The sequence below is a fragment of the Toxotes jaculatrix genome, chromosome 11 (assembly GCF_017976425.1).
Source record: "Toxotes jaculatrix isolate fToxJac2 chromosome 11, fToxJac2.pri, whole genome shotgun sequence".
Classification (NCBI taxonomy): domain Eukaryota; kingdom Metazoa; phylum Chordata; class Actinopteri; family Toxotidae; genus Toxotes; species Toxotes jaculatrix.
In genome coordinates this window covers 20,949,406-20,975,020 of record NC_054404.1, presented here as the reverse complement: position 1 = coordinate 20,975,020, position 25,615 = coordinate 20,949,406, and the positions used below count along the sequence as shown (strand labels likewise).

Genomic DNA, 25,615 nt, shown 5'->3' with positions numbered 1-25,615 from the left:
TCTAAGCCTAACCTTGATCACTGAGCCAAAAATCAGCTTTTCCCCAATGAGGGGCACAGCTTTTGTCCCCAATTGGACAAGCTGTCCCCAATTAACTGGTCTTTTGTCTGAAATTTGTCCCCAAAAGTAGCCTATGACAAAGACACACACACTCCTTCTCTCTCTCTCTTTCTCGGTGCCCCTTTTCCTCAGCACTGCTGTGTGGGAAAACTCAGAGGAAGACTGAAACTCTTGGGTATGGAGAAAACCTGTCACAGGATGTAAACACAGGTTTACCATTGTGTGTGACTATAAGAGTGTGTGTTTGCATGCACACGTGTGTGTGTGGGTGTATTCTCGAGGTATATGATGTATTCCTTGCCGCTGGTTTGGCCACTAGCTTCAACATCTTACTGTCTGTGCTCCCCAGTGTCCAGACTCACAGGGGTTACATTGTTCCAACGTTTCTAACATAAACAGAGTCGACTGCTGGACTAACACACACTAATACACACCAATGCACACCCTTCCATCTGTGCAGCACATCAGTTATGCTGGTAATCATGGAAAAGTTGATCCTTCGGGGTCAGCAGCTCAATCAAATAAACACGACTGTATAGTGTGGTCTGATATAAAGACAGGAGAGGCTGAATAAGACAAGCATACAGGAACATACATCACGATACACCTACTGACCAATAGTGAAGCATGTAAAACATTTAAATAAAAAGACAACATTTTGGTTTTGGTCTGTGTAAACATGATGGTTTTAAGGTCTGTTCACACAAGCTGCAGAATCTCACAGCAAAATCAGTTAATTCCTTGTGACTGCCACATTTACTGGATTTGCCTGCTGAGGCAAATAAATCATCCGAGTTCAACTTTGGTGAACTTTGACCTGCAAATTCACAGCATCCTATTACCAAACGTTGCTCACCTTGGAGCACAGGGACATCCAAAATGGAGCAGGTTTCTATAACTTATTAGCTGTATTGTGCCATCCAGTTTTATATAACCTTCTCTGTCAGAGTGTAAACTGCGCCACAGCAGACTTGATATACAGATAGTTGCAGAAGTTGCTGGCACAAACACTGTCTGAACAAATTGTCCCCTTAGCTATCAAGCTCGCCACAATCACACAGCTAACATGTCCCAGCTGGCTGCTGTGTTAGTGAGTAGTGTGCCACTGACAGTATTCAGTTCACCAACCAGCCCTTTGAGCAGTGACCAAGGGTCCAAGCTTCAAGACCCATGTAGATTATCTAAAAAAAAAAAAGCAGATTAATTTCACTTGGCCACTTCCTGGTACATTCAGGCCTTTAGTGTAACAAGACTTGCACACAGTACCTGAAGTAACCAAAGAAAAAGTTCCAGTATTTAACTTCTCCAACAACCACAACTTGTTGCTTTTACATTTCTGTTTGAGAAATTATTAAACTAGATACAAAATGTCAGTGAACTTTTAGGGGCTTTGGTCGGTGTTTTATTTCCATTTTGGTCTTCATGCCAACCTAGGCTAACAACGTCCTGAGTCCAGCTCAGTACCCACAATGCACAGACAAGGGATTGAAATAAATGTTGTTGTCGCAATATCAGAAAGAAAGCAAGTGTGTAATTCCCAAAACACTGAACTATTCCTTTAACTTGGAGCCAAAAAATAAAATTATTCACAGAAAGATAAAGAAGACAGATTTCCAGGGAATACAAAATAAATTTTTCAATCAGTATGAGAACAGAAAATGACACACGGGTCATCCTGATCACAGGGTTGGCGGTTAAATCCCCAGTTCCGTCTGTCCACATGTCAAAGTGTCCTTGGGCAAGGGACTGAACCCCAAATTGCTTCTGATGATAGCTCACCGTCGTCAGTGTGTGAGTGCGAATGGGTGAACGAGGCAGATTGTAAAGTGCTATGGATAAAAGTGAAATATAAATGCAGCCATGCAGAAAATGAAAGAGGGAGTAGGAGAGTGAACAGACAAAAAAGGAAGGGAGGGAACAAATGTGTGTTCAAGAACATTTAGATTGCTACCGAGTGTTTTTGGCATTACACTGATAAAACTGGTATCTATTGGTTTTGCTTTAATTACTCCCAGCCATCTGTCTCCAGTTTTACCTCAGCTGATCCCATCAAGCTTGGCAGCCTAGGTTTGTTTCTTGTCGTGCCATTAAAGCACAACTGAGCTGAGCTGAGCCAAACTGAGCAAGTGGGCAGTGGTGTTTTCATCCATCGTTCAAGCTAAATTTAAGCAAACTTTTGAAATGCTGAAAGAACACACAGCATTTAATTAAGTATATTTCCATCAGCTAGATTGGAGAGAGTGAAAAAAGCTTTCTGAATGTCACAAACAAACACACCCAACAGAGATTTGATTATGGAATTGATTAGCATTGGGGAAATGAGTTTTTGTTCTTTGGTGTCAGCTAATGTAATTCATATTTCATACTGTGCAAGGACAAAAAGAGTGCTTTGTAATATCCTAACGCATCAACCGCAGCTAAGCAGCCACCACGGAGATTTATTTATGGGAATAATATTTATTGTATAACTTCTTTATTACCAAAAAACTTTTTGTGCCTTAAGCGAACAGTAAAACTCTTTCATTACATCATAGTTCACATAGAAAACTCAGATGCAAATCCAGCTAATGAATAAAGCCACACACTGATTCAAAGCTGTAATATAGGCTTTAAACAAATGTGTGAATTGACGTAGGGCCAAACCGCTCTAACCACATAACGGGAAGACTGATGGCCAGCTAGCTACACACTTACAGTACCATATATATTTCAGTTTTTGATTTTTAATACATTTGCAGAAATTTCTAAAAATATGTTTTCACTCTGTCGTTATGGGTAAAATGGCAGTTTTATCAATTTACAGTGAAACCTACAACACAATAAAGTGCATAGCGAGTGAAGGAGTCTGAATACTTTAGGAAGCAACATGACATAAACACAAAATCAGTCAGTGATAAAATGGTTATATGAATCAGTTCCCAGGAAAAAAAGCACAGGAATTAACATCTTCTAGACAGTGTAGAGACAGCTGAACTCTAAATTTAGACTTGCAATCTGCTGTTGTCAGCCATGCTGCCTACAGAGCTGAGGAGCTGTGACTGACCAGGCAGACTAGAAAATAAGAATAAGGTAATAAATTGTTAAGTTTAGTTACAAGCTTCTAATTTGTTTTAGCCTAGAAGTGGTTACGTGTGTGCATGGCATGGTTCAGGTCAGTAAGGTCCATAATAATGCAGTGTGGCAGCCAGAGGGCTTGTTATGACTTGACACCCAATAACCATCTGTTGAACCCCCGCAGGATCATATCTACTACACACATACATGCAGTGTAACCTAGTGGCCCATTGCCCTGCCATTGAATCTTTGTCTGAACCTTTAATCCCATCAGTGGTTAAGTCTGGGCAGACAGGGAGAAGTGAGGTGAACCAAGCCTCCTGTATTTACCTCAGTCATATTGGCTTGAACTTTCTTTACCCCTTTCCTAACTTCTTACTGTACAGTTTCCCTTTTACCCCTCTTTTATTTTGAGTAAAACTTCAACATTGAGGAAAGTAACACTCTTTGCTTCGTTGCAGTAGCTTTACATTCAGTCTACATGCCTTACAATTTAACATGATCATCATCATGTTTGGAAACTTTAGGAGTTCCATTAAAATTCAATATGAAGTTTGGGTTCGAACAGTGTGTAACCACTGACTCACCAACTGCTCACGGTGGGATTTAAGAGGTTAAAGCCTCTTCACACTTTCACTGAGCCATCTGTTCACAGTATGTTTTTGTTTTTGTCAGCATGATATGATATTGATCATGCTGACCTTTACATGTTAAGCATCTCCACCATGGTATGCCTGTGCGTGTTTGCATGGCAAATAGTATGTGTATATATATGTGTATCTAATCCTGTAGTGTGTATGTGAAAAGGGTGAGAAAAAATAAATAGCATAAACAGTGCATCTAGAATCGATTCCTGCACTGCAAAGTATATTCTCACCTTTCTACAAATTAAAGCAGTTATACAAATATAGAACAGTCTTAAAGTCAACATGACACACGCACACTTGCGAAAACACACTCACACGGAAAGATAGCAACAGGAAAGGAAAAGAGGAGGAAGGCATGAAAGAGAGGAGTGATGCAGGAGCCTCAGAGGAAAGGAAAAGGAAGAAAGCAAGAAAGGAAGGGAGTGTGAGCAAGCGAGAAAGAGCTAAAACAGGAACAATGAATAGAGAGAAAAAGATGGAGAAGAAAAAAAGAGAGAGGCGTCAAAGAAAAAGGAAAAAAATAAGTGAGCCCAGATGAGCCATACATAGCAACGGAGGCACCAGCCAACTCCCAATCGTCTCTCTGTTTGCAACCCCAATTTTTTTCATCGTCTTTCTCTCTCTCTCTCACACACACAATCTCATTCTCTCTCTATCTCTCTCTCTGGTTATCAGAGGTCTTGCTCAATAGAATATATTTCCCTGGTTGCTAGGCAATCCCATAAAGCGGCGAGAACGAGCAAAGTGTTATAAATAATGTATTTGCATTATCTAATCAGCTGACACCCCCCCATCTACACAGAAAGGAGAGTAGAGGAAGAAAGAGAGAGAGAGGAAGAGAAAGATGGGGGCATTTGATAATTGGAACGCGATTAATTCAATGAGCACAAGTCCTCGTCCTTGAGAGTATGCATGCATGTGAAGCTGTGTATGAATATGCTTCAGTTGGAGAGGAGGAAAAGTGTGTGTGTGTGTGGCTGACTCAGAGCAGGCTCCACTACAGAACAGGAGGGATGAGATGTGGAGGATGTTGGGAGTGGGTCAGATTCATTTCATACCAACGCCGGAAGCAAGGTTGGGCCGTGTTTCAGGATCAGCTATCCATCAGAACAGACGAACATGCACCACATGCCACACATATACACACGTCAACCAAACACTTACGATAATGAGACAGACAGACATAGGTGTAAAAGCTGACATGGCTAATAACATGATAGACAAACAGAATAGATGCTTCGTGGACTGTAACAACCAAGACATTAAACCAGAAATCTGCAGCTCACCATTAGCACACACACAAACTAACACACAAAGAGAAAGCATACCATAGCCCTATATTGGTTTCCCTCACTAACACACCCTCGTCCATCCAAAAATACTCTGAAACCAGCAGCTGACCAGAGCTGTGAGTCACTGTCTGATCACTGAATTTCTCTCTCTCTCTCACACACTCACAAACCGTGTGGACATGTTAACATGTAGAGATGGACTGAGTGAAGTGGGGTGCGGTGAATGGAGGAAGATGGTGGTGGTGTGTTATTATGAACCACACCACAGGGGCTGGTGAGCTTCTTTATGACTTCCAGTTATGGGTTTCCCTTACTCACATTTCCCCTTTCCATCTACTGTGGCTACTGCGGAGAGATTTACGACTACACGCCACTCTGGTTGGTTTAGGTGAAGCTAGGCAGTTCTGTCTTAAACTTCAAAAGAATTCTCTTTCTTCATTTCTTCTTCTGGTCTTAGAAGAGCAATTTTAATTGTCAGTGATAGATAGATAGAAGGCTGAGAAAAATGGCGAGCCTGGCCCTCACTGAAGTTCAAAAATCAATCTACTTAAGACTCAAAAGCCCATTACATATATAACCAAAGGAGAAGTCACTGCTCCCAAATGTTTTTTGCCAGTAGGTAGTTACAGTACATAATGCCAAGAAAAACCACAAATTCTTATTTATATGTTTATTTTTGTGTATGAGAGAGCCAGGCTAGGCATTTCCCCCTGCTTCCAGTCTTTATGCTAAGCTAAGCTAATCGCCTCAAGCCTCTCCAGCTTAATGCACAAACATGAGAGTGGTATCGTCCTTCTCATCGAACTCTCAGCAAGGAAGCTCATAAACACATTTGCCAAAATGTCAAATTATTCCTTTAAGGGGCTTAACAATAGCTTTTTTTTTAATGAAAAGAAAATTAAATGTGTAAAAATAAACCTTAAATGTTTGAATTGGGAAAATTGTGGGGAAAGTATTGCACTGTAATCAAATGCTTTCTTTCCCTATATTTCCTGTCTATATCGACACTGTAGGCTGTCCAAGGCAAAATGAAATGGATACTGCATGAGAATGAAAAAAAAAACAACAACTTCATTGTGAAGCCACAGTATGAGTACATCTTTTTTTATCTGTACCCCTAATAACTAAAAAAAGCTGTAAAAGATCTTAAGGACATTCAAGGAAAGTACAGTATGTACTTTTGCAGAATAATAGCTCAAGTGTAAGAATATCAACCAAGAATATCATCAGAATCCCCCTTAAGGCAGAGCAGAATAAATGGGCCACCGGCACACAAAGTGTCCACAGCAGATACAGTATAAAAATAAATGCATGAAGCCAGAGCCACTGAGTAGCAGCAACTGTAGGTTTTACTCTGGCAGGCTGATGCAAGCCAGAAACATGGGCAGTGCTCCAAATAAAATGTCCCACACACTGTCCCACTTAGGCTCCATCACAATGCAAGGATGCAACTATTTATCACACTGCTCCATTAGCATCTTCAATGTATAAGCCACAATATACAGAGTTCTATATAGCAGCATTTTTATATTTGGGTCTATTAGTTCCTACAGAAACATATGATTTAATCCAAGTACATGCAGTGGCTTTAGACTATTCTGACCCTTCCCTTTCTGCACAATTCACTGTGTTGTAATTTAATGTTAATATGGATAAAATGGATAAAACTTTTCTCTGTATTTGACTGCATTCATCTTCCCCTAAATTCTGACCTGTCTCCCTGACCCTGCTGCTGAGAAACCACTGCCCTGATCGATGCCTCACCACAGGTTTATCACAGAGAGTTCCTTGTATTTGATGCTTTAGTTTTTGTCCTGACATCCAGAGTGAAATGTAGGACCTTATATACACAGTCTAAACTATACTAACTCAAGTTTCACCACATTTCTGAGTGTCACAGCAAAGGGTCTGAACAGTGTTTGATTTTTAATAAATTTGAAGGAATTTATAAAAACATTTTCACTTTTCAATTAGATTGATGGGCGAAGACGGCAATTTTATCTATTTAAAATTAAACATGCAAAAAATGAGGAGGTCTGAATACTTTCTAAAGCAACTATACTCAAAAAAATGAACAAATAGTCTACATGTGTGCAAATCCACGGAGGAAGGCAGGCACACACAAACACAGGCATCCTTTAACACATGCACATGTGAGCACACACACACACACACACTCAGACTGAGAACACATCTGCCCTGTAAGAGACCCAGAGTAGGACACTGCCAGCTGGCTTTGTTTCAACTTTTCACCCCCTGGGATTGGTTCTCCCACAGGCCAAATATGGAAGAGATGCGTACCTCTGTCTACCCCAATGTCTGTCCCAGTGGGACACGACACCACACACACACACACACAAGGATACACACACCCAAACTAAAGTGCACAGTAGGAACAAAAGACAAAAGCATTAGCCTTATGTGGTCACACGGTGGCCAGTCCTTAAGTCAAAGAGATATCAACCAGCACATCTATGGTCACTATGGAGACCACAGTCATTGTGTGTGTGTGTGTGTGTCTTGGATTTGACGAATATCCCTCTCTGGTCCCTTCACCATGACAACACAGAAAGTTCAAAGGTCAGAGCAACTGTGGTTAATCCAGTGGATCATCTGGAGGACCGACTGGGAGAGAGACTGAGCGAGGGAGTGGGTGGAGGTGGGCGAGAGAGAATCTTTATAGTGCGGAAATGAGAGAGAGAGGATCTGCTCGGATGAAAGAAATGTGGGGGAGTGATCAGGCGAGAGAGAGAGAGACAGTCTTTAAGCAGTATTTGTTTTTTTTTTTGGTTATGGACCAAAGCCTGTTTCTATTTTCTGAAATTTGAAGTTTGCCCACAACAAATTAACACATCTCAGAATATGACTGAGCTATATTGTGGTATTACTATAATGACCACAAGCCTGACACTGACACAGTACAGTGCTGCACGCGGGAGAAAAACAATAATGATTATGAGGAGCTGACATTAATATTGCCAGCTTGTGGGCAGTTAATACCAAACTAGCCTTATAATTCTTGTTACATTACACAAGTAAAATGTTTATTTCTTAGAAAATAAACATTTTAAACACTTACTATTAAATTTAGTTTAACTGAGTATTTCAGGCTAACATACACCATACGCTTTTGAAAGAAAGGAGGGATTTGTTCTGTTCCAGAGTAATGATTATGAGCAGCTGCCACCGCTACTGACAGAGTGCGCGCTAATATTAGCAGTGATCCACCTAGCCTCATCATTTCTGTTGCGCTACACAACAAAAACACAAATGTTGTGAACCAACAGTGATACTGTCTTCTCAGAGAGGCACTGCAATTACAACAATGTACAATGCAGTGGAGTATTTGAGGCTTACAAAGTCTACAACCTTTTAAAAAAGGAGGGATTTGTCCAGTTCAGAAAGAATAATGATTGTCAGCAGCTGCCGTTGTTGCTGACAGGTGGATAGTGAATACTTCTGAGAAAGGCCCTACACTAACAATTACACACATTCACTTTAAAAAAGGAGGTCTTTGTTAAGCTCCACCGCCAACACACCTGGTTCAGCCTGATGAGGTATTGATTAGATATTAAAGATGCCAGGATACATTAAAGCTGTGATTAAGATTTACAGATATTCCACATATATTGATTGTTGAATCCTTTCAATGCAAAGACACTGTTATCGTTATGATTTATTCATAAATAAGTTTAGGTTTTCTAATACAATTTAAAATGTCCACAAATTAATATTCTGGCAGTATTTACATTTGTAAATCCCTGTTTACCTAGCTGAAGGTCTGAATGCTTAGTGCATGTGCATTTGTGTCTAAATATACATCATGTGATGTCCAGGTTGGAACCCATCAGATTTAATTCCTGAGTGTATATGTGTGTGTGTGTGTGTGTATTTTTGCACACAGTTTATTTTATTTTGTGTAACTTAATTTAGTGGATTTGAGGAAAAAAAAAACATTTAAATTTGTGTGCATCTCTCTATGCGTCTGCATGTGTGATGCTGACTTGGTTCTGAAGCTCTTGTGTAACATAGAGTGTAATATAATTTAGTGAGCTCAAGTAAAGCATTTTGAATGCGTATATGGATGTGTGTGTATGTGTACAGTGTGCGTGCCAGGGGGTGCATACATGAGTGTATGAATGTTTGGCCTACATCTTACATCACTGGTAATTTAATACCATAGATTGTGTGAGACACTTAACAGAGCAGAATGTTACATAAATTCTAATTCAATTTAGCAGCCTCTAATGCTTTCACTGTCTCTCACCATGTGCACCAGTATGCGCTCTCCTGTGGGATGGATGGCCAGCGCCTCATCATACAGGCCTTTGGCTTCGTCCAGTTGGCCCCGGAGCTCGGCCAGGCGGCCCCGCTGCAGCAGCACTGAGTGAGAATTGGGGAAGATTGAGCTGGCCTCGGCGATGCAGAACTGGGCCTCCTTTAACCGACCGTCTGCCATGAACAACTCCCCTGTTGGAGGACGAGGAGAGAGAGAGGAAGGGGGAGGCATGGAGAGAAAGGGGGGAAGGGGGAGAGGATAGGAAAAAGGGAGTTAGAATGGAGGAAAATAAAGAGAGAGAAGAAGAAATGGAAGGAGGGGTACAGGAAAGAGAAAGGAAAAGACGATAGTGAAAGGAGAATGGAGCGAAGAGGAGAAAGGACAGAGAGGGGTGAAGGAGGACAGAGAGGGAGGTAAGAGAGGGCACAAGAGTTAAAGGAAAAGAGGGTAAGAAAATGAGGGATGAAGAAAAGAGGGATTATCAGGGACAGAGAATGGAGGAAAAAAAATATTATTAATCCCCTCAGTAATAAGTGAAGGTGACAGAGATGTCTTAACTGTGAGTTCAACAGCATCATATTAAAATGTAAACTGTGCAGCACACGCACAAACACAAACACACAAACACACACACACACACACACACACACACACACACACACACACACACACACACACACACACACACAGTGTGAAAGAGAGAGTGGGAGAAATGTAGTGCCTGGGAAGTCATGAAAGTCTTGCCTAAATATGGCCATCGCATACTAAAGCTGCCTGCCTCCTTTCTTTGCTGCTGCTGGGAAGACGAGGACAAACCCCAGGCACACACACTTATACACACAAACACACACAAAGAATTACGCCTACAAGCAATTCATTGTCCAATAAGACCTCAGACACAGAGCTGACCAGAGGACCCGCCCCTGAGGACAGAGCCGACCATTGCGTGGACAGGAAGCTGGAGCGGGGAGCTGTCAGTCACTCTCACGAGTGGACGCTGGGTCAACACCCGGAGAAACCCTAAGAAAAAAAAACCCTCGGCTCTGAACACAGGCAGCCTGTGTGTTCGTTACACAGAGATAGAGTGTACTGTGCTGTGCAAATACATTGTACGCGCCGTCTGCTCCTGAGCACTGTGTGAGCCCATGTGTGTGTTTGGTAGTGGATGTTTTGTTTGTTTACCTGTGTCTCACAGATGCACAGATGGGAAATTCTTAGTGCACGCATGCTACCTCTGTGAGATGAAAAAGAGCTATTTCCCTGCCACAGGGTTCCTTTTCATAGCTTCATTTCGGGGAAAAAGGGTTCAGTGAACGGTTATGTAAGGCTTTTTCCTGCTCCTCACCTGAGCTCTCAGAAAAAAAACAAACTATTAGATCAGTGCATGCATGTATACAGTCCATTTATATGTTTGCAGGTATTTTCTTTAAAGAGGCCTGTGTGTGTGTGTGTGTGTTTTTTTTTTCCCATGTGGTCAATGAGAATGTGAGATTGAGGGAGGAAGTGACCGATGTGAAGAGGAATGCTATGGTGGAGGGGGTCGGGGGGACACACCCCTGGTCCCACATGTACACACACACACACACACACACACACACACACACACACACACACACACACACAGACACACAGTTAAGTGTACACGCTCTATTTTGCCTGTTCTCAACAGAGGAATGGTTGGGTTCAAAGGTTGGACGTAGAAAATAACCTTCTAATTACATTTGGCCACAGGGGACATGACCCCTCGACCCCCTCCACCCATCCCATCCTATACTGTGACACACTGATATTGCATCACTGCCTTCACTTGGTGGCTGTATGGATTCCCATTCCCATGCCTCACCCACTCCAGCTGAGTGGATGGATGGAGTGTTGTTTGTGAGGAGCCTCTCTGTACTCCTCTCCCTTCATTTCCTGCTAATGCTCTGCTCTCCTGTGAACGTCCACATGCAGACTGAAGGCTGAAGGGGTGGAAGTAATAACTGTATGCATCACTGCCATCCTGCCCTTAATAGACCAGCGGCAGCATGTATACAGGTACAGCGAGCACTCCTACACAAGGTATGCAGTGTTCAATGGGACTGAAATGGCTCTGACCACTGAATTGTTAACAGTTTTCCTTATTTACTCTTGCTTGTGAAGGCAGCATCAATAGAAAATGGGAACAATAAATTATGTTGTTTTAAATAATGTTACAAAGGAACTGCTTTGTTGTTTACCTATATCCCTGACGTTATAACACAAGGTTTTTCAAACTTTTCTCATGCATATGTGACGTCAACCGAATTTCTGTGACTGCGATGCTCAAAATATGAGAAAAATGTGTGCTCACATTGTACCAAGAGCATAAACAATGTGTCGCTCCCCAGAGAGACTGAAATTTAACTGAGCTTGTAAGCAGGTCAGTAAGCTGTGTAAGACAGTCAGGCTGAACAGCTTTCACAGCAGCATCTACATAACACAGTCTGTGCGGAGATGATTTTCACTCAGAAGTTCCAAAAAAATAGTCTGATTTTTATTTTTGTTTGATCTGGATTTTTCTGATGACGGCCTTCCTAACATGGAGGGCAAGATTTCCACCCCTACTTGGGCCTTAACTGTTGGGATACGTTTGAACAATATGCTGAATCATACGTATGTGTAATTCAACAACAGATCCTTGAGCTCCGCCACATGTTTCCACAATAAAGTCACAACTTTCCTGTTTAACAAACAGGAAGAGAAACAATCCAGCGAGGTACAATCATTAGTGTCAAAGTCACAAATGTTAAGATGCATGCAGGACCAGTATGAACAAACTAAAATGCCTTTACACTAAAACAATACTCTTAAAGTACTGTTTTTAACATCTTGGAACAGTAGTGTCAGTCAGTCTGTCAGTGGCAAAATTTGTGTTTCATACTAATTACCAAATGTTAGCATGCTAACACACTAAACTTAGATGGTACCTGTTAAACATCAGCATGTTAACATTGTCACTGTGTGCATGAAGGAGTGCTAACATCGGCGCTCAGGTTTACAGCAGGGCTGTAGACTCTTAGTCTTGTTAGGTTTTGTTGCTGTACTCTCTCATACAAAAAGTGCAGAACTGGAAAGCTTGAACTGTCTGAAATCAATGTCCTGTCCATTTTGCACTTCCCAATGGGATTATTATTCATAAAGCTTAATAACACTGTGACACACAAAACTGTGGAATCTGATTACTGTCGATTGTCAGTTTCCAAGTTTTCTTATGGCTAACTTTGTTTCAGCTCACAGTCCATAAATACAAAGGGGAAAGTTTCCCTGTTCTCTCAGGCCAACAGCAAATGAACTCCCGTGCAGCACACATTGTGATTACATGGTAATTACAATGGTAAAAGCAATTGCTTGTTGACAGAAGGAATTTCAAATCCACTTTTCCAAGAGATCACAACCTCAAGGTTTGAAAAACTGTGTTATGGCCACGTGTATCGCTGTCGTACCAGCCTGCAGCCAAATGCGTTCCAGAGTGGTCCAGATGTAGATGGGTCCTTGGCGACGGGTGGAGCTGATGTCTGACACCTCAGAAAGCGCCGCTTCCAGACGAGAAACTGCCACTGACGAAGGGCTCAATGAACCTGCGAAGAGAAATGAAGGGACAGAAAAGCTTTTAGAGTTGGCAAATACTGTACCTTTTCACGGGACTGGAGAAAACTAAATACTGGTTGGCAAACTGATTACATTTTAACACAATTAATACGATGTTACAAATACTGAATAGTAAAAACACTGAAACAATATTTTGTCCCAAATGACTAGTATTTAATCATCATCAAATGTGAGATCACTTGTTCATTTGCCATCGGGAAATAACACGATGACGGAATCGCGCCACGCTCAGGGAAACAAACACTCATTCCCTGTTCATTTTCAGAACATCAACAGATTTCCTGTGACTGAATGGCAAATGTACAGAGCGCTCATCCTGTTAGAAACACGGATGTGGAGGTGAGTCTGATATTTAAAGAGCACATCTGTTGTCCAAAAAGGGTTTGCTGACAGGCAAACATAGTTTTAATCCATAAAAGGTCAAATGCTGGGGGATTTAAACTGACCTGCACATTCACCTTCCTCACTGGTATTTACCCAACATCAGAGAGGAAGAGAGATGTGTTTAACTTAAAATAATCAATTCAGCCTGTTACACTCCAAATATGCTCAGTGGCAGGCCCTCATTACAAACACTTCAAACCAGCAAGAGAGCAGACCAGTGGAGGCGTCCTGAAAGTCAGGCAGGGTGAGGTGGATGGAGGGTTTCCTGCCTCCAGGGCTGACCTCTGTCCTCTCAGCCATCGGTATACTGCTGCTGTCATCTGTCTCACTGCAACAAACATGAACACACCAATGAAGACGTGTATAGTACAGTATGAACTGACATGAACAAGCACACCCACCAATGCAAGTATTATACCAGTATTAAGTTATTTTCCAGAGCCTATAATGTTCCATCTGTGAAGCCAATCAGTAATTGGAATGAAAAAAGGAGAACCAATCAACAACCCTAACCCTCCGTGCTGTGTCACTGTCCTGTAAAAGAGTCTTAAGTGGAAGTCGACTGTGAATTGAACCCAAATTTAATATTTCAGGACAATTTTCAGTACATAATGTCATAGTTTCTTGTTAATGTTCATTTTGGTGATTTTTCTACAATACACATATTGCGTGTGCACTGAAAGGAAGAACATGAAACAGGGGAACAGATGCCGTCAGGAAAGAAATGTTGAATATGGACAGAAAGTATCAACAGAATGTGACAGACTTGACTTAAACGGTTTTTTAAGTCTAAATTCCAAAATCTGTCTGAACTGTTGTGTGTGCCAAAGTATCTTCCACCAGTAATTAGTACATTGATTTTGTGTATTGTAACAAAGAAAGAGTTTAAATCAAATTATATTGCTAGCTCAGCAGCAGAACCTATAATTCGATGGTAATGATATATCAGAAATGCAGAGATGCATGTGCACACAAACACAAACACACGCGCAATAAGACATCAATATAATCAATGCCACAGCAGCAAAAGTTTCCCACTCCCAGCTTCAACATGCATAGCAGAGAAAGAACACATTAGAGAAGTGAGATATCACACATTCTGCAGTACACGATAAGCAAAGCAGCACAAACGCACATCCTGCACAAGCACACTCACCTGGAGCGGCTGACATCATAGCGGCTTTGCCAGCGTTGCAGCATCTCTTCACAGGTCTGCAGAGCTACAGCCGGGCCAAACAGGGCCTCTTCAAGCTTCACTTTGGTGAACAGCAAACTGGACCACAAAAACAAACACACACACACACGTTGCTCAGGTTTGTAATGTTACGGTGCTTTTTTCATGTTTTATTGCCATATCATGCACTTATGTAATCTTATTACGCACTGAATTATCTGCTGTTTTTGCACCTGTATGGAAATTAAAGTGTGAACTGAGTAAATGAGCCTGAAGGAATGTTTAGTTGGACCCAAACACAGTCAAACCTGTTCTTATTGTCACTGATCACATTAGCTGGAATATGAACACACAACATGTTAACAACTGAAGGTTCGCAAGAGACCAACACTTCCAATGCTTGTCAGTGTTGGCTACTGAGAAGTGGCTCTCTGCAAACTGCTCTGTGGATGAGCAGTGGCAACTAGCTGATATTATCCCAGCTGCTTCTTTGGCTATAAAAATAAAGAAGCATATAAATATGCACACATGTACACAGTCATGCCCTTGTATAAAAGTCTGGGCTTCTACAGTAGCTGGGTAAGTGCTTAGGATCCATAAACATCTGAACTGATGCATGTGGACTGAGGCACACAAGGATCAATAGAAAAAGAGAGGGGGTAAAGACAGCCATCAACAACAAGCTCTAAGAGTGTGTGTGCTTGTGTGTGTGTGTGTGTGCGTGTATGTGTGTGTGTGTGTGTGTGTGTGTGTGTGTGTGTGTGTGTGTGTGTGTGTGTGTGTGTGTGTGTGTGTGTTGCGGTGTGTTGAGAGGTTGATGAGTAGAGGCCATAGAGTATTTCCGCTCAGCCCTTTTAGTTGAAGACAACTGGTTAAGTGATGTGGGAGTCTCTGATGTATGTGTGTGTGTGTGTGTGTGTGTGTGTGTAGTAATTGCCAGAAGGGGCTCTCAGAGGATGCTGTCTGTCATGGGCATCACTCATCCATGAGTGTGAGGACGGAGAGAGAGAGAGTGAGAGAGACAAGGAGACTATGTAGTGCACCACATCTGATGCACGCCTGCCTAGCCGTCCACTGCCTCCCTGTTGTTGAAGGCTCCTCCAATTATTCCATGCTCTCCTGTCAGAGGATGGGGGTGGAGGTGGGGGGGGGCGGGGGGAGATAGAGGGAGAGAAAGGAGAAAGGGAAGGATGAAGAGATGGATGAAGGGATGGAGAGAGAGTGAGGATCAATAGCAGAGCGAGACGAGCTTGTGTCAGGGGAGAAAACTCTCAGTGAAATGCGCCTCGTTACCAACTCACGGGTCGGTGGACGACTGGGGGAAGGGTGTGTGTATGTATGTGTGTGTGTGTGTGTGAGAAGATGGGGGGATGTTGAGAAAGAAAAAATTGAAAGTGTATGTGTGTGGGAGGAGGGAGGTTGGATTTTCTGACGTGCAGATGACAAGTGCTGCCGAGGGACGTTGTGTTAAGGCTGCGCCTGCCAGTAGGGGTCCACCGGAGTATGTGTGTGATTTTGTGTGTCTCTGGGCTCCCCATTACCAGTGTGGCAAAGCGTTTAGCGCTGTGATGGTGTAAATCCATCCTAGTGCTGAAACGTGACAAGGTGTCTGTGTGGGTGTACATCATCCGGACAAAGGACTGACTTCTCTCTTTGTCTTGTACAGTACTACTATATACAATACAATACTCTATGATGAAACACCAAAACAGAGTTTACCATAAATTCTCAAAATATTCAGATTATTCTAAATAAATATCTTTACTTGTGACTCAATTATTTAGTATCGTGTGAGCTTTTATTTGTAAGTGGGCCTCTAACTTTTTGGTCTGTATATACAGCCCATTTTTGTTCACAATAATATTTGCCTGACAGAGACCTTGTAGACTGAAACGCAGTTCAGTCGCATTTCCTGGGAACTTGTTCAATTTAAGTGTGTGTGGGGAGCCCCAACACAGCTGGGACTGGATGTGCATTCTATCAATTTTCACCACAGGAAAAGGCCACGTTTCCCCATTCTTCCTGCCGGTGAGGCCACTGTTTATCAAAAAACATTGCAGAGATTTTACACCTTATTTACACCTCTTTGCCCTTTATTCACATTTGTATGCCGTCACGAGTGTTTACAACATGAATTAAATATAGCTGGTAATGCATGCTGTTCAAATGGTGTTCAAATAATAGCTGAGTCTGTTTTACTGACCGTTCTTGTTTTTTGTTTTTAAAATAATTACTATTATATACCATTTATTCATAAGCTAACATCAAAGAAACTCAGCACTTCCTGCAGATGTTTCACATTAAAAGCCTATAAGGAAGGGAGGTGCTATGCCCTTAGACTGTGGCAGAACCTGGAAGGTCTTTATCTTAATTGCCAACAGCTTAATACAGATTGAAACAATGGAAACAGAGGAAGGCGTGAGTTTGGATTAACAGCAAACTAATATGGAAGCCATATAAATAAAAAAAAATAGGTTTAAAGATCTGTCAAAGCCTGTTTGCAATAAAGGGTTTGTTTTCTCTGCATGTGAGGGCAATATTTGGAAAGAAGAATATGGAATAACTACTTCTTTGAAATGTATTGACATATTTAATCTGCCATGAGGACATGGCACCTGGTACATCATGGTAAGTAATATCAAACTGATATAAGTCATCCAAGGATAGAGTCTTTTCCATGTTGGTATTTATTGCTCGATCACAGACACAAAAGTGTTTCCCTCGTAGCTCCAGAAAAAAATAGATTTCATCAAGATTACAGCACTCACAACTACACATCAGATTACAAAGGCTGTCATTTCCAGCCTCCTGGGAATGAGCCTGGCGTGTAGTGATTGAGGATGGATGTGTAGCAGTGTAGCTCGGTATAAATGCTCAGTGGTGGCCAACCAAGAGTAGTGAGTGCCAGTGTAAACTCCATGTAAAAATAGCTAATAATGTTCCCTTGAAAAAAAGTGGTACATCTACAGTATTACTCATTCTGCACTCCCACAGATCAGAGTGTGTATTCTCTACAGCCAGAACACTGCACACACACATTACACACACACGTGTGTAGTGTGTGTGTGTGTGTGTGTGTGTATATATATATATATTTATATACTGGTAACTGGTTTTAAGGTTGTGGCTCATTGGTGTATACAGTACATGCAAAGAGATTAACACACACAAGCCTGTGCAGACATGCTTGCTTTGTGTAGTAGAGCATAAGCCAGGCACGCATGTGCATGCTTATACACACTCTTGTACAGATGCGTACAGATGCACACACATGCACACGCACACACTTGCTCATGCTGCAACATCCCGTTGGATGAATGCAGAATCAAAGGCTGGGATTAATCATTCTCTTTGGTACAAACTGTGAGACCATGATCATTCTCTCTACCTCTCTTCCCCCCTTTCCCTCTCTCTCTCTCTCTCTCTCTCTCACACACAGCCCTCCCCCCTCTCTCCCTCTCTTTCCTCAGCTCTCTCAATCTGTAGGAGAATCACATTTCACATTGAAATGCATGCCTGTTTACTGGGTGATTAAATTTTCAAAGAAAAGGGAGAAACAGAGAGAGAGATAAAAAAAAAGATGAGAGCCAGGGAGAGAAAGAGAGGGTGAGAAAGGAAGAAAGAGAGGAAGAGATGGAGAATGAGAGAGAGAGAGAGAGAGAGAGAGAGAGAGAGAGAGAGAGAGAGAGAGAGAGAGAGAGAGAGAGAAAGAGAGAGAGAGAGAGAGAAAGAGAGAGAGAGAGAGAGAGCGAGAGAGAGCGAGAGAGAGAGAGAGAGAGCGAGAGAAAGACAGAAGCCGGGGGTAGAGGATGTGGGAGAAAAGGAGGAAGGAGAAATTCGGTATGCTACAGCGAGCTGACAGTTTGCTGTGGTGCAGGGAGGCAGTGGCTAACAAGAATCACATACAAAAACACACAGTGACACACAAACATGCATGTACAAGATTATGATCTGGTACACGTGAAGACCCACATCCCCCCAGCAGCACAACACATAAGTACACACACTGTTGTGGAATGCCCAGCACCATGCACGATACAAGCTTTGATCTCTGATGCTCGCTCACACATCCAAAGCAAATAATATTCAATGAGCTTGTTACTGAGAATACACCTCCTTTCACTATCACACTCTCTCTCTCTCTCTCTCTCCCCCCCCATCTCTCTTTCTGTCTCAATCTCTGATTTTCTGACTCTGAGATCTGCAACTCGGCCTCAGCCCGATGGGTTCCGAGGGTATTGATACAGTCTGACTGGGTGTGGATTAATCTTCATGTGCATATTGTTGGTTTGGGTTGGGTTTAGGGCTAAAAGACATTGCATACTAATAATCTTGTCCTTTTCACACTTGGAACATTCTTCTCTGTCTGCATGTTGGCAAACATATTCAGGTGTCATTTGGAGACATGCAGCTTGTTTCTCTGTGAGTAATATTAGCAATTCATTTCTCATTTTTGGCTCTTTTTTCATCTCCACAAACTCCTGGAGGGAATTATCTGGCTCTTTAAATGTTCCTCTATGTTCACCAGCTAGGCGCTAACTTTGCCTATCTGATGTTTTTTGTGCTAGCACTGAGGTGGAACAAAGATATTCAAGTAAAACACCAAAACAATAAGCTGAAAGATACTGAAACGCACCAGGGAACATAACACAACATGTTATGTTTCTATACTATGTTCTATAATACTGACATACGTTTAGTATACAACACTACATGATGTTTCCAGTAATATCCACAGATGGTTACTCAATCATTATGGACAGACTGATTTAAATGCAGACTAGACCACTGGTTTGTTACACTGCTCCACTCAAACCAGTCTACTCCATTATTTTATGAGAGAGTGTGCTGTTGGTCCCAGACTAAGTTTGGGCACAAATCAATTGGGCAAGGTCAGATTAGGGTGGAAATTTCAGGTCCATGCAGAGATCTACTGTCTGCATCTCTCTATACCTCTCAGTGGGTTCAGTTACTATTTGTTCTGCAGGCATGTCAGAACAGTAAAACTGTCATCATTAATATAGATCAATAAATCTTAGAGGTAATAATACAGTTAATGAACATTCACTAACAAGCCATTTTAATTCAGCTTTTCCATTCAGCAAACCACAGATACATGCATTTGTCTCTCTCTCTCTCTCTCTCTCTCTTCCTCTCTGACTCAGTGTCTCTCTGCCACTCCATAACAACAGTTTGGGAACAACAACTGATGCTGCCTGCTCTACCCATATGACCTCATGGTTACTGGGGCGATGGGGATTCCTGGCGCAGAGAACGATGTGATTGGCTGAGCCCGGAAAAGAGCTCTTAAATGGGTCAAAGCAGTCAAGTGTCTCTACGGAGGAGGTGTGTGTGTGTGTGTGTGTCTCTCTCTCTAAGAGTGTGATTGTGCATCTAGAGAGAAAGAGAACAGATTTCATCTTTCAAATGTACATACAGTACTTATCAGTAAAACCCGTGTAATGATGAAACCATCGTCTTTCCTGCATCCTCACACTCTGTCTCTGTGTTTTCGTCTTCCTGTCAGGCTCTTACATCCTTCCTTGCCTTCATTGTGTCATCAGTTTTATTGTTTTTCTGCATTTCCCCTCTCTCTCCCTCGCTCTCCTGATGTATGCATGTACCCCATCTGTCTGTGCTGGGACCATGGAGGCCAACACTGACCCCAAATGGCTGCATTATGAAATGCTTTACTGGGTTTTGAAATAGAGAGTATCAAACCACAGAGAGATGATGCAACATGCTTCTGTGTTATGGTTAGTGTGGAATAATTGGCTTGGATGGTTAATGCTGTCTGTCTCTGATACAACAGAGCTTCCTCCAGAGCTAATGAACATGTTTTTGTTGTTTTTATTCAGCACGACTGACTGAAAACATTTCTGTGACATAATGTGAGCATCTCAAACCAGTTTGTACAGCCCCTAACCTGCCTCAAACTATTTAATTTCATATTTGATTCTCATTGAGAATCAAATATGACTTTTTTGAGCCTTTTTAACCTTGACAAGAACAGAATTCTGGTGTTAAAAATATTAATTATCTTCATTATCTATCTCATATCCTTCTCAGTAACTCTGATATACTTTAAAGCTACAGGATATGATGCAATAATATAATTCATTAAATGTATGCACATATAAAACCTACGTCAGGTATGACTTAAAATGGTGAATGCATGATTAAAGATACCAACCCACAACCAAAAGGTCAAAGGTTGAGTCCCTTCAAAGTGCCCTACAGCAAAGTGCTAAATCCCTACATGTCCCAAAATGATTAGAGTGTAAAAATCTCTTTTACTGTGTTTTAACCTGCTTAGCCTAGAAGAGTGGGTTTATGTGTTGGATGATTCACTTCTGTCAGGAAAGCAGCACTGGGGCTCGGGTCAGAGCTGCAGAGTTAAAAGGGTAAGGGTGTATGAGGGGCATAGGTACCGCAATGCAGGCCTCCACTCTGGCACATCTAAATAAGGCTTCAAGTGTGTGTGTGTGTGTGTGCTTGGCCTCCAACACAGTGAAGCTGAGACACCCTATCCCTACGGAGAGGACTAGTGTTAAGACAGGCCCTTGCTGCACCACTCACTGGAGCTACTCTTAAACACACACATACTCACACGTGAGAAAAGTTTAAAAAGTACAGCAGTCGTTTGGCACCTTATCCTCAATTCACCAACACTTCTAACTACATTTTCTGTTGCGCGTGTGAGTGGGATGGTGTAGTGGGCTTTACTTGAAGTTGTCGGGGTGCTGGCTGAGGGCCAGGCCAAGGGTGTCCAAGGCATGATGGTGGTGTTTCTGGGCGCTGAGCAGCAGGGTCAGCAGGTGGAGGGAGTGTAAGTCGTCCCGATAGAGAGATAAAGCTGCCTGCAGGGGCTCCATGGCTGCCGATACCTGCCACACACACACACACACACTCTCAGGTATAACTTACAGTCTGCAATGTTTTCTAATAAATAATACCTGTTGTTGATTATCCAAACATATATTTTCCTTCTGTTTGCTTATACCTGGCGTACAATTGCCAGCTGCAGAGCCAGGTACATAGCAATCTGAGCATCGTGGGGGTCTAATGAATGAGCCCTGTGGAGGAAACAGAGACATGCACTTTTATAGGTTAAACTAATCAACAGCATATAAAGCAGTCAACAAGTCTACAGCCATGCTGGCAGCCCTGTGAGGCTGTGCTTTAGTGCAGTGGTGCTTTGAGCTAAATGCTAACATGCTGCTGTTATATGCAGATATGCTGTTTATATGTTCACCATCTTAATGTAGCATCTTAACATTTGATAATTAGCAGTAAATACAGTATACAGTACAGCTGAGCTGATGGGAATGTCATTAGTTTTGCTGTTTATTTAGTGACAAAAACGGTGGCAACTCCTATGTAGTAAAGATTGGAAGAAGCAGGACCTACTTTCTCAGAGCCTGTAGTGCTTTCTTGTTGAATTCGTTCCGATCTGCTTTGAGAGAAGCTGCAGAAAGACATTAGTTTTTAGCTTTCTTATATTTTTAACAGTAAGAAGTTTATGTTGTATAAAATGAAAGCACCATGTGCTAAACAAGTCCTGATACCTAAACAACAAAGCAGGTAATTCATCAGTACTCTTTTAAAATGACCCTTATGACACATGTACCTTTATGACCCATAATGTAGCATAAATACTGGCAATACTGGGAACAGATAACCCAGCTGGCACAGTAACTTCCTGGCAACCTCACGGTGTCAACACTCTAGGTCACTGCGCCCAGCCAAAAACAGTCTGGCATAGAATTTTGTGTAAAAGCAACAACAGAATGAACAATGATTGGTTTGATTTTTATATGGATTAAACATTAACATATTCATTAGTGAGCTTTAGAGGTGCTGGAAGGCAGAATTTTTTAAGCCCTGGACCAAAAGACTTTGATGGGCTTTAGACCATCCAGGTCCAAAGGATAGCTGTTTGCCCCTACTTTCAGTCTTCATGCTAAGCTAAGCTAACGGTCACCATGTTAGCACAGTGGTGTCCTCTTATCTAACATTTGACAATAATGTGAATAAATGAGTTTTCCCAAAATGCTAAACATTTCTCAAGATCTGGTTAACTCTATGCAACTAAAGCACGCCATAGTTAACCACCCTCCTTTGACTCCTCCTTAAGAGGTTTTGTGGCCTGCCTGTGTGTATCCATACCATCAGAGGCCTGTAGACTGCAGCAGAGTCCCAGAGCCAGGTAGGCCCTGGGTAGAAATTCTCCAGCTTCCTCCCCCATAGACACCACACTCTGGGACAGGACCTCTGCCTCCTCAAACTGGACACAGACACAAATACAAAACATATACGCAGTTAATCTCTGAAGGATGTTCAAATAAGTGTATATACTTCAATCGGCAGGTGAAACTGAATTATTCTGCTATTTCACACAAATGCAGTTACATCATGAAACCACTGATGTATAATACAAAACAAAAATTCTCCTAGGAGCATTGCAAAATATTGTGCTGTAAGCAGGACCTGCAACATCCTCTTACATGAGTGTGTGACAGGAAAAGCCTTTGTAGCACTGAAGGGCAAATTTGGCTGAAGTACAGCAGGGAATGGAGTACTGTTGCCTGAGCCTGGTGTGAGTTTAGTCCGACCAGATTCAGCTGAAGGACAACGCAGAGTTTGGTGAAGGACACACACACACTCGCCCACACACACAGCAGTAGACTGCAGGCGGTGTGTGGCTGAGCTGAGCCGAGGAAAAAGTGTGTCACTCCGTGTGAGGTATGGCTGGTGGTGGGCAGGCAGGTGGGTAGGTGGGCGTAGGGGGGTAATGCCTTTGACGGCGAGCCAGCGCAACAGCAAGCCAACTGCTCTGACACCCTCCCTCCTCTTCCTCCCATCATCCTCCTCTGTTCTCTCTCTGTCTCTTTCTGTGACTCCAGTCCTTGCGAGCTCAAAGCCAGCACACAATAGCCTGTCATTTAAACACGCAGCCCGTCCATGCACGTCTTAGGAGGATTACGTTTTTTTTTTCCTCCCTTGAATGGTGTGAAAGAAGAGCATGTCGCTGTTGTTGGGTGAAAAACTTGCATCTGCAAAACTGCTCTTCAGGAATTTAGAAAAGCAGCTTTGCTTTCAGATCTCCAATCGTGCAGTTTGCAGTGATGTCATGGGTTTGGACGGGGGTTTCACATGCCCTGGCTTGCGTGGCCTTTTACCATTTCACATACATGTATAGGAGAACAATGAAAACCTGAAAAAATATGAAGAAATTCTTATATAGGTTTGGTCTGGTCTGGTCTGATGCAATATGTGTTGCTGGCTGGATGACAGTCCAGACTGTCCAGTGGAGCTGATGGTGGATAATGGTGGCCCATTTATGTAATGCCCCACTGCACTATGGCCATAGTGTCCCATTGTGATTAAGGCTGTAAGCTCCTTAGTGTCTCCGGCCTGCCATGATCTCCAGCCACTGACAGATGTGCTCTCTCCATTCGCCCCTGTTAGCTCCTCTTTCCTAATCTCTGACCCCTTTCTCTCTCTCTCTCTGTCTAACTCACCCTCAGTCTCTCTTTCTCTCTCTCCCTCCCTCCACCCTGAATACCACTGTTGATGTGACTTTCTCCCTCCTGCCCAGATCATGAACAGCAGGACTACCCAAGCTGGCCGGGGCTTCACGGTGATGTGTATCTGCCTGAGTGACCCCAGTGTCAATCCTGAAACATTAGCGGCACAGTGATGCTGCGCCATGACTTTCTGACTTCATGCACACGCACTGCATTTCAAAACACAAATACACACATCAAATATTTCATAAACCTCCAGTCCGTGAACTACTGAATTCTATGACGCAACTTCACCTTCCAGCTCATGGTCTTATAAGTTTTAACCCGAAGCTGAAGGTCTAACTAAATGCAGATGAACATGCATGGATTACAAAAGTGATTGTCCGTGATACTGCATTCACATGCAGATTTGCAGTATCTCATTAGTTCCAGATGGTGAATGGACCTTTGTTTCTATCACTGTAATCCTGTGTAATTTTAACCTTTACATACATTACTGTTTGCCTTTGTGATTGGTCCATATTTTGTTGACACTGACTGGACTGGTGCTTTAAGTCAGCAACCTTTTCTACTTTTCTACTCTAACCCCTTGATGCAAAGCAATTTGTCCTTTTGGCCGCTTGTCACAGTGCATGTCAAATAGTTGTGTTACATTACATTCAACATGAAACAAGACTAAGCTGAAGACTAATGTATGTTAACATGCTCACAACAACAGAACTAGAATGCTGATGTTTAGCAGGTATAATGTTTACTGTACAGTAATTTGGGTTTTGTAGGTCAGCATGCTATCATTCGTTAATTAGCATTAACACAAAGTACAGCTGAGGCTGATGGGAATATCTTTAGCTTTGAATGTATTTTGGTCAAAAACCAAAGAACTAGACAAACAAAATGTTTTGACCTTTGATGAAAAGTGAAGGGGATCACAAAAAAATATTTAAAATCCCCCTGCAGGGAACATGAATGTGTGCACGACATTTCATGGCGATCCATCTGATTGTTGTCAAGGCAACAAAACCACAAATGTCAACCTCATGTTCAGGAGAATTCATTGTCTGGAGCCCATAATTGTCTGTACAAAACTTTTTGGCAATCCATATGGTAGTTCTTATTTCAGTCTGGAAGAAGTGATAAAACTAATAGACCAATACTGCCATGCTTAGAGCCATGCTCTCAGCATGGATAAAACCTTTAAAACTAAACATATCTTTTCTCACAGAATTTATTTTCTTCTTATTTATTTTAAGGGTTAATGCAGGATCGCATGTGTGAGATAGTTGCAGTCAGTCCAGACACTGGAATAAATCTACTGAGAGACTATATCTAAATTACTAAGATTTTTAATGCATAACTGTGCATAACTGTGCAGCTAGTTTGTACCACTGGTTGTCTTACTGAGGCACCTAAGCATGTGAAAGAAAGATGAATCAACAGGGGGAACACAGGAAGAAAAAGCTGTTGTAAACCAGTGGTTCCCAACTTTTTTCTGACTAATGAAACTTTAAAATGAACCAAGATCCATTTGTTATTTCTCATCACATAATATGGCCACGGTGCGGCAC

At 42.2% G+C, this 25,615-nt stretch overlaps 1 protein-coding gene across 4 annotated transcripts in view; it reads right to left on the bottom strand.

Moving 5' to 3' along the window:
• ttc7a (tetratricopeptide repeat domain 7A) overlaps window positions 1–25,615 on the bottom strand; it is a 48,648-nt gene that overhangs the window by 4,924 nt on the left and 18,109 nt on the right. For all 4 annotated transcript variants that reach the window (XR_005894917.1, XM_041050543.1, XM_041050544.1 and 1 more), the window contains 8 exons: window positions 22,690–22,807; window positions 21,931–21,988; window positions 21,524–21,596; window positions 21,247–21,407; window positions 14,503–14,619; window positions 13,562–13,674; window positions 12,797–12,931; window positions 9,321–9,523 (listed from right to left, as the gene is read on the bottom strand). Coding sequence is in view for 3 of the 4 variants with exons in the window: in XM_041050543.1 (XP_040906477.1) it covers window positions 9,321–9,523; window positions 12,797–12,931; window positions 13,562–13,674; window positions 14,503–14,619; window positions 21,247–21,407; window positions 21,524–21,596; window positions 21,931–21,988; window positions 22,690–22,807 (978 nt within the window). In the remaining variant the exon portion in view is untranslated. The remainder of the gene's footprint in view (window positions 1–9,320; window positions 9,524–12,796; window positions 12,932–13,561; window positions 13,675–14,502; window positions 14,620–21,246; window positions 21,408–21,523; window positions 21,597–21,930; window positions 21,989–22,689; window positions 22,808–25,615) is intronic.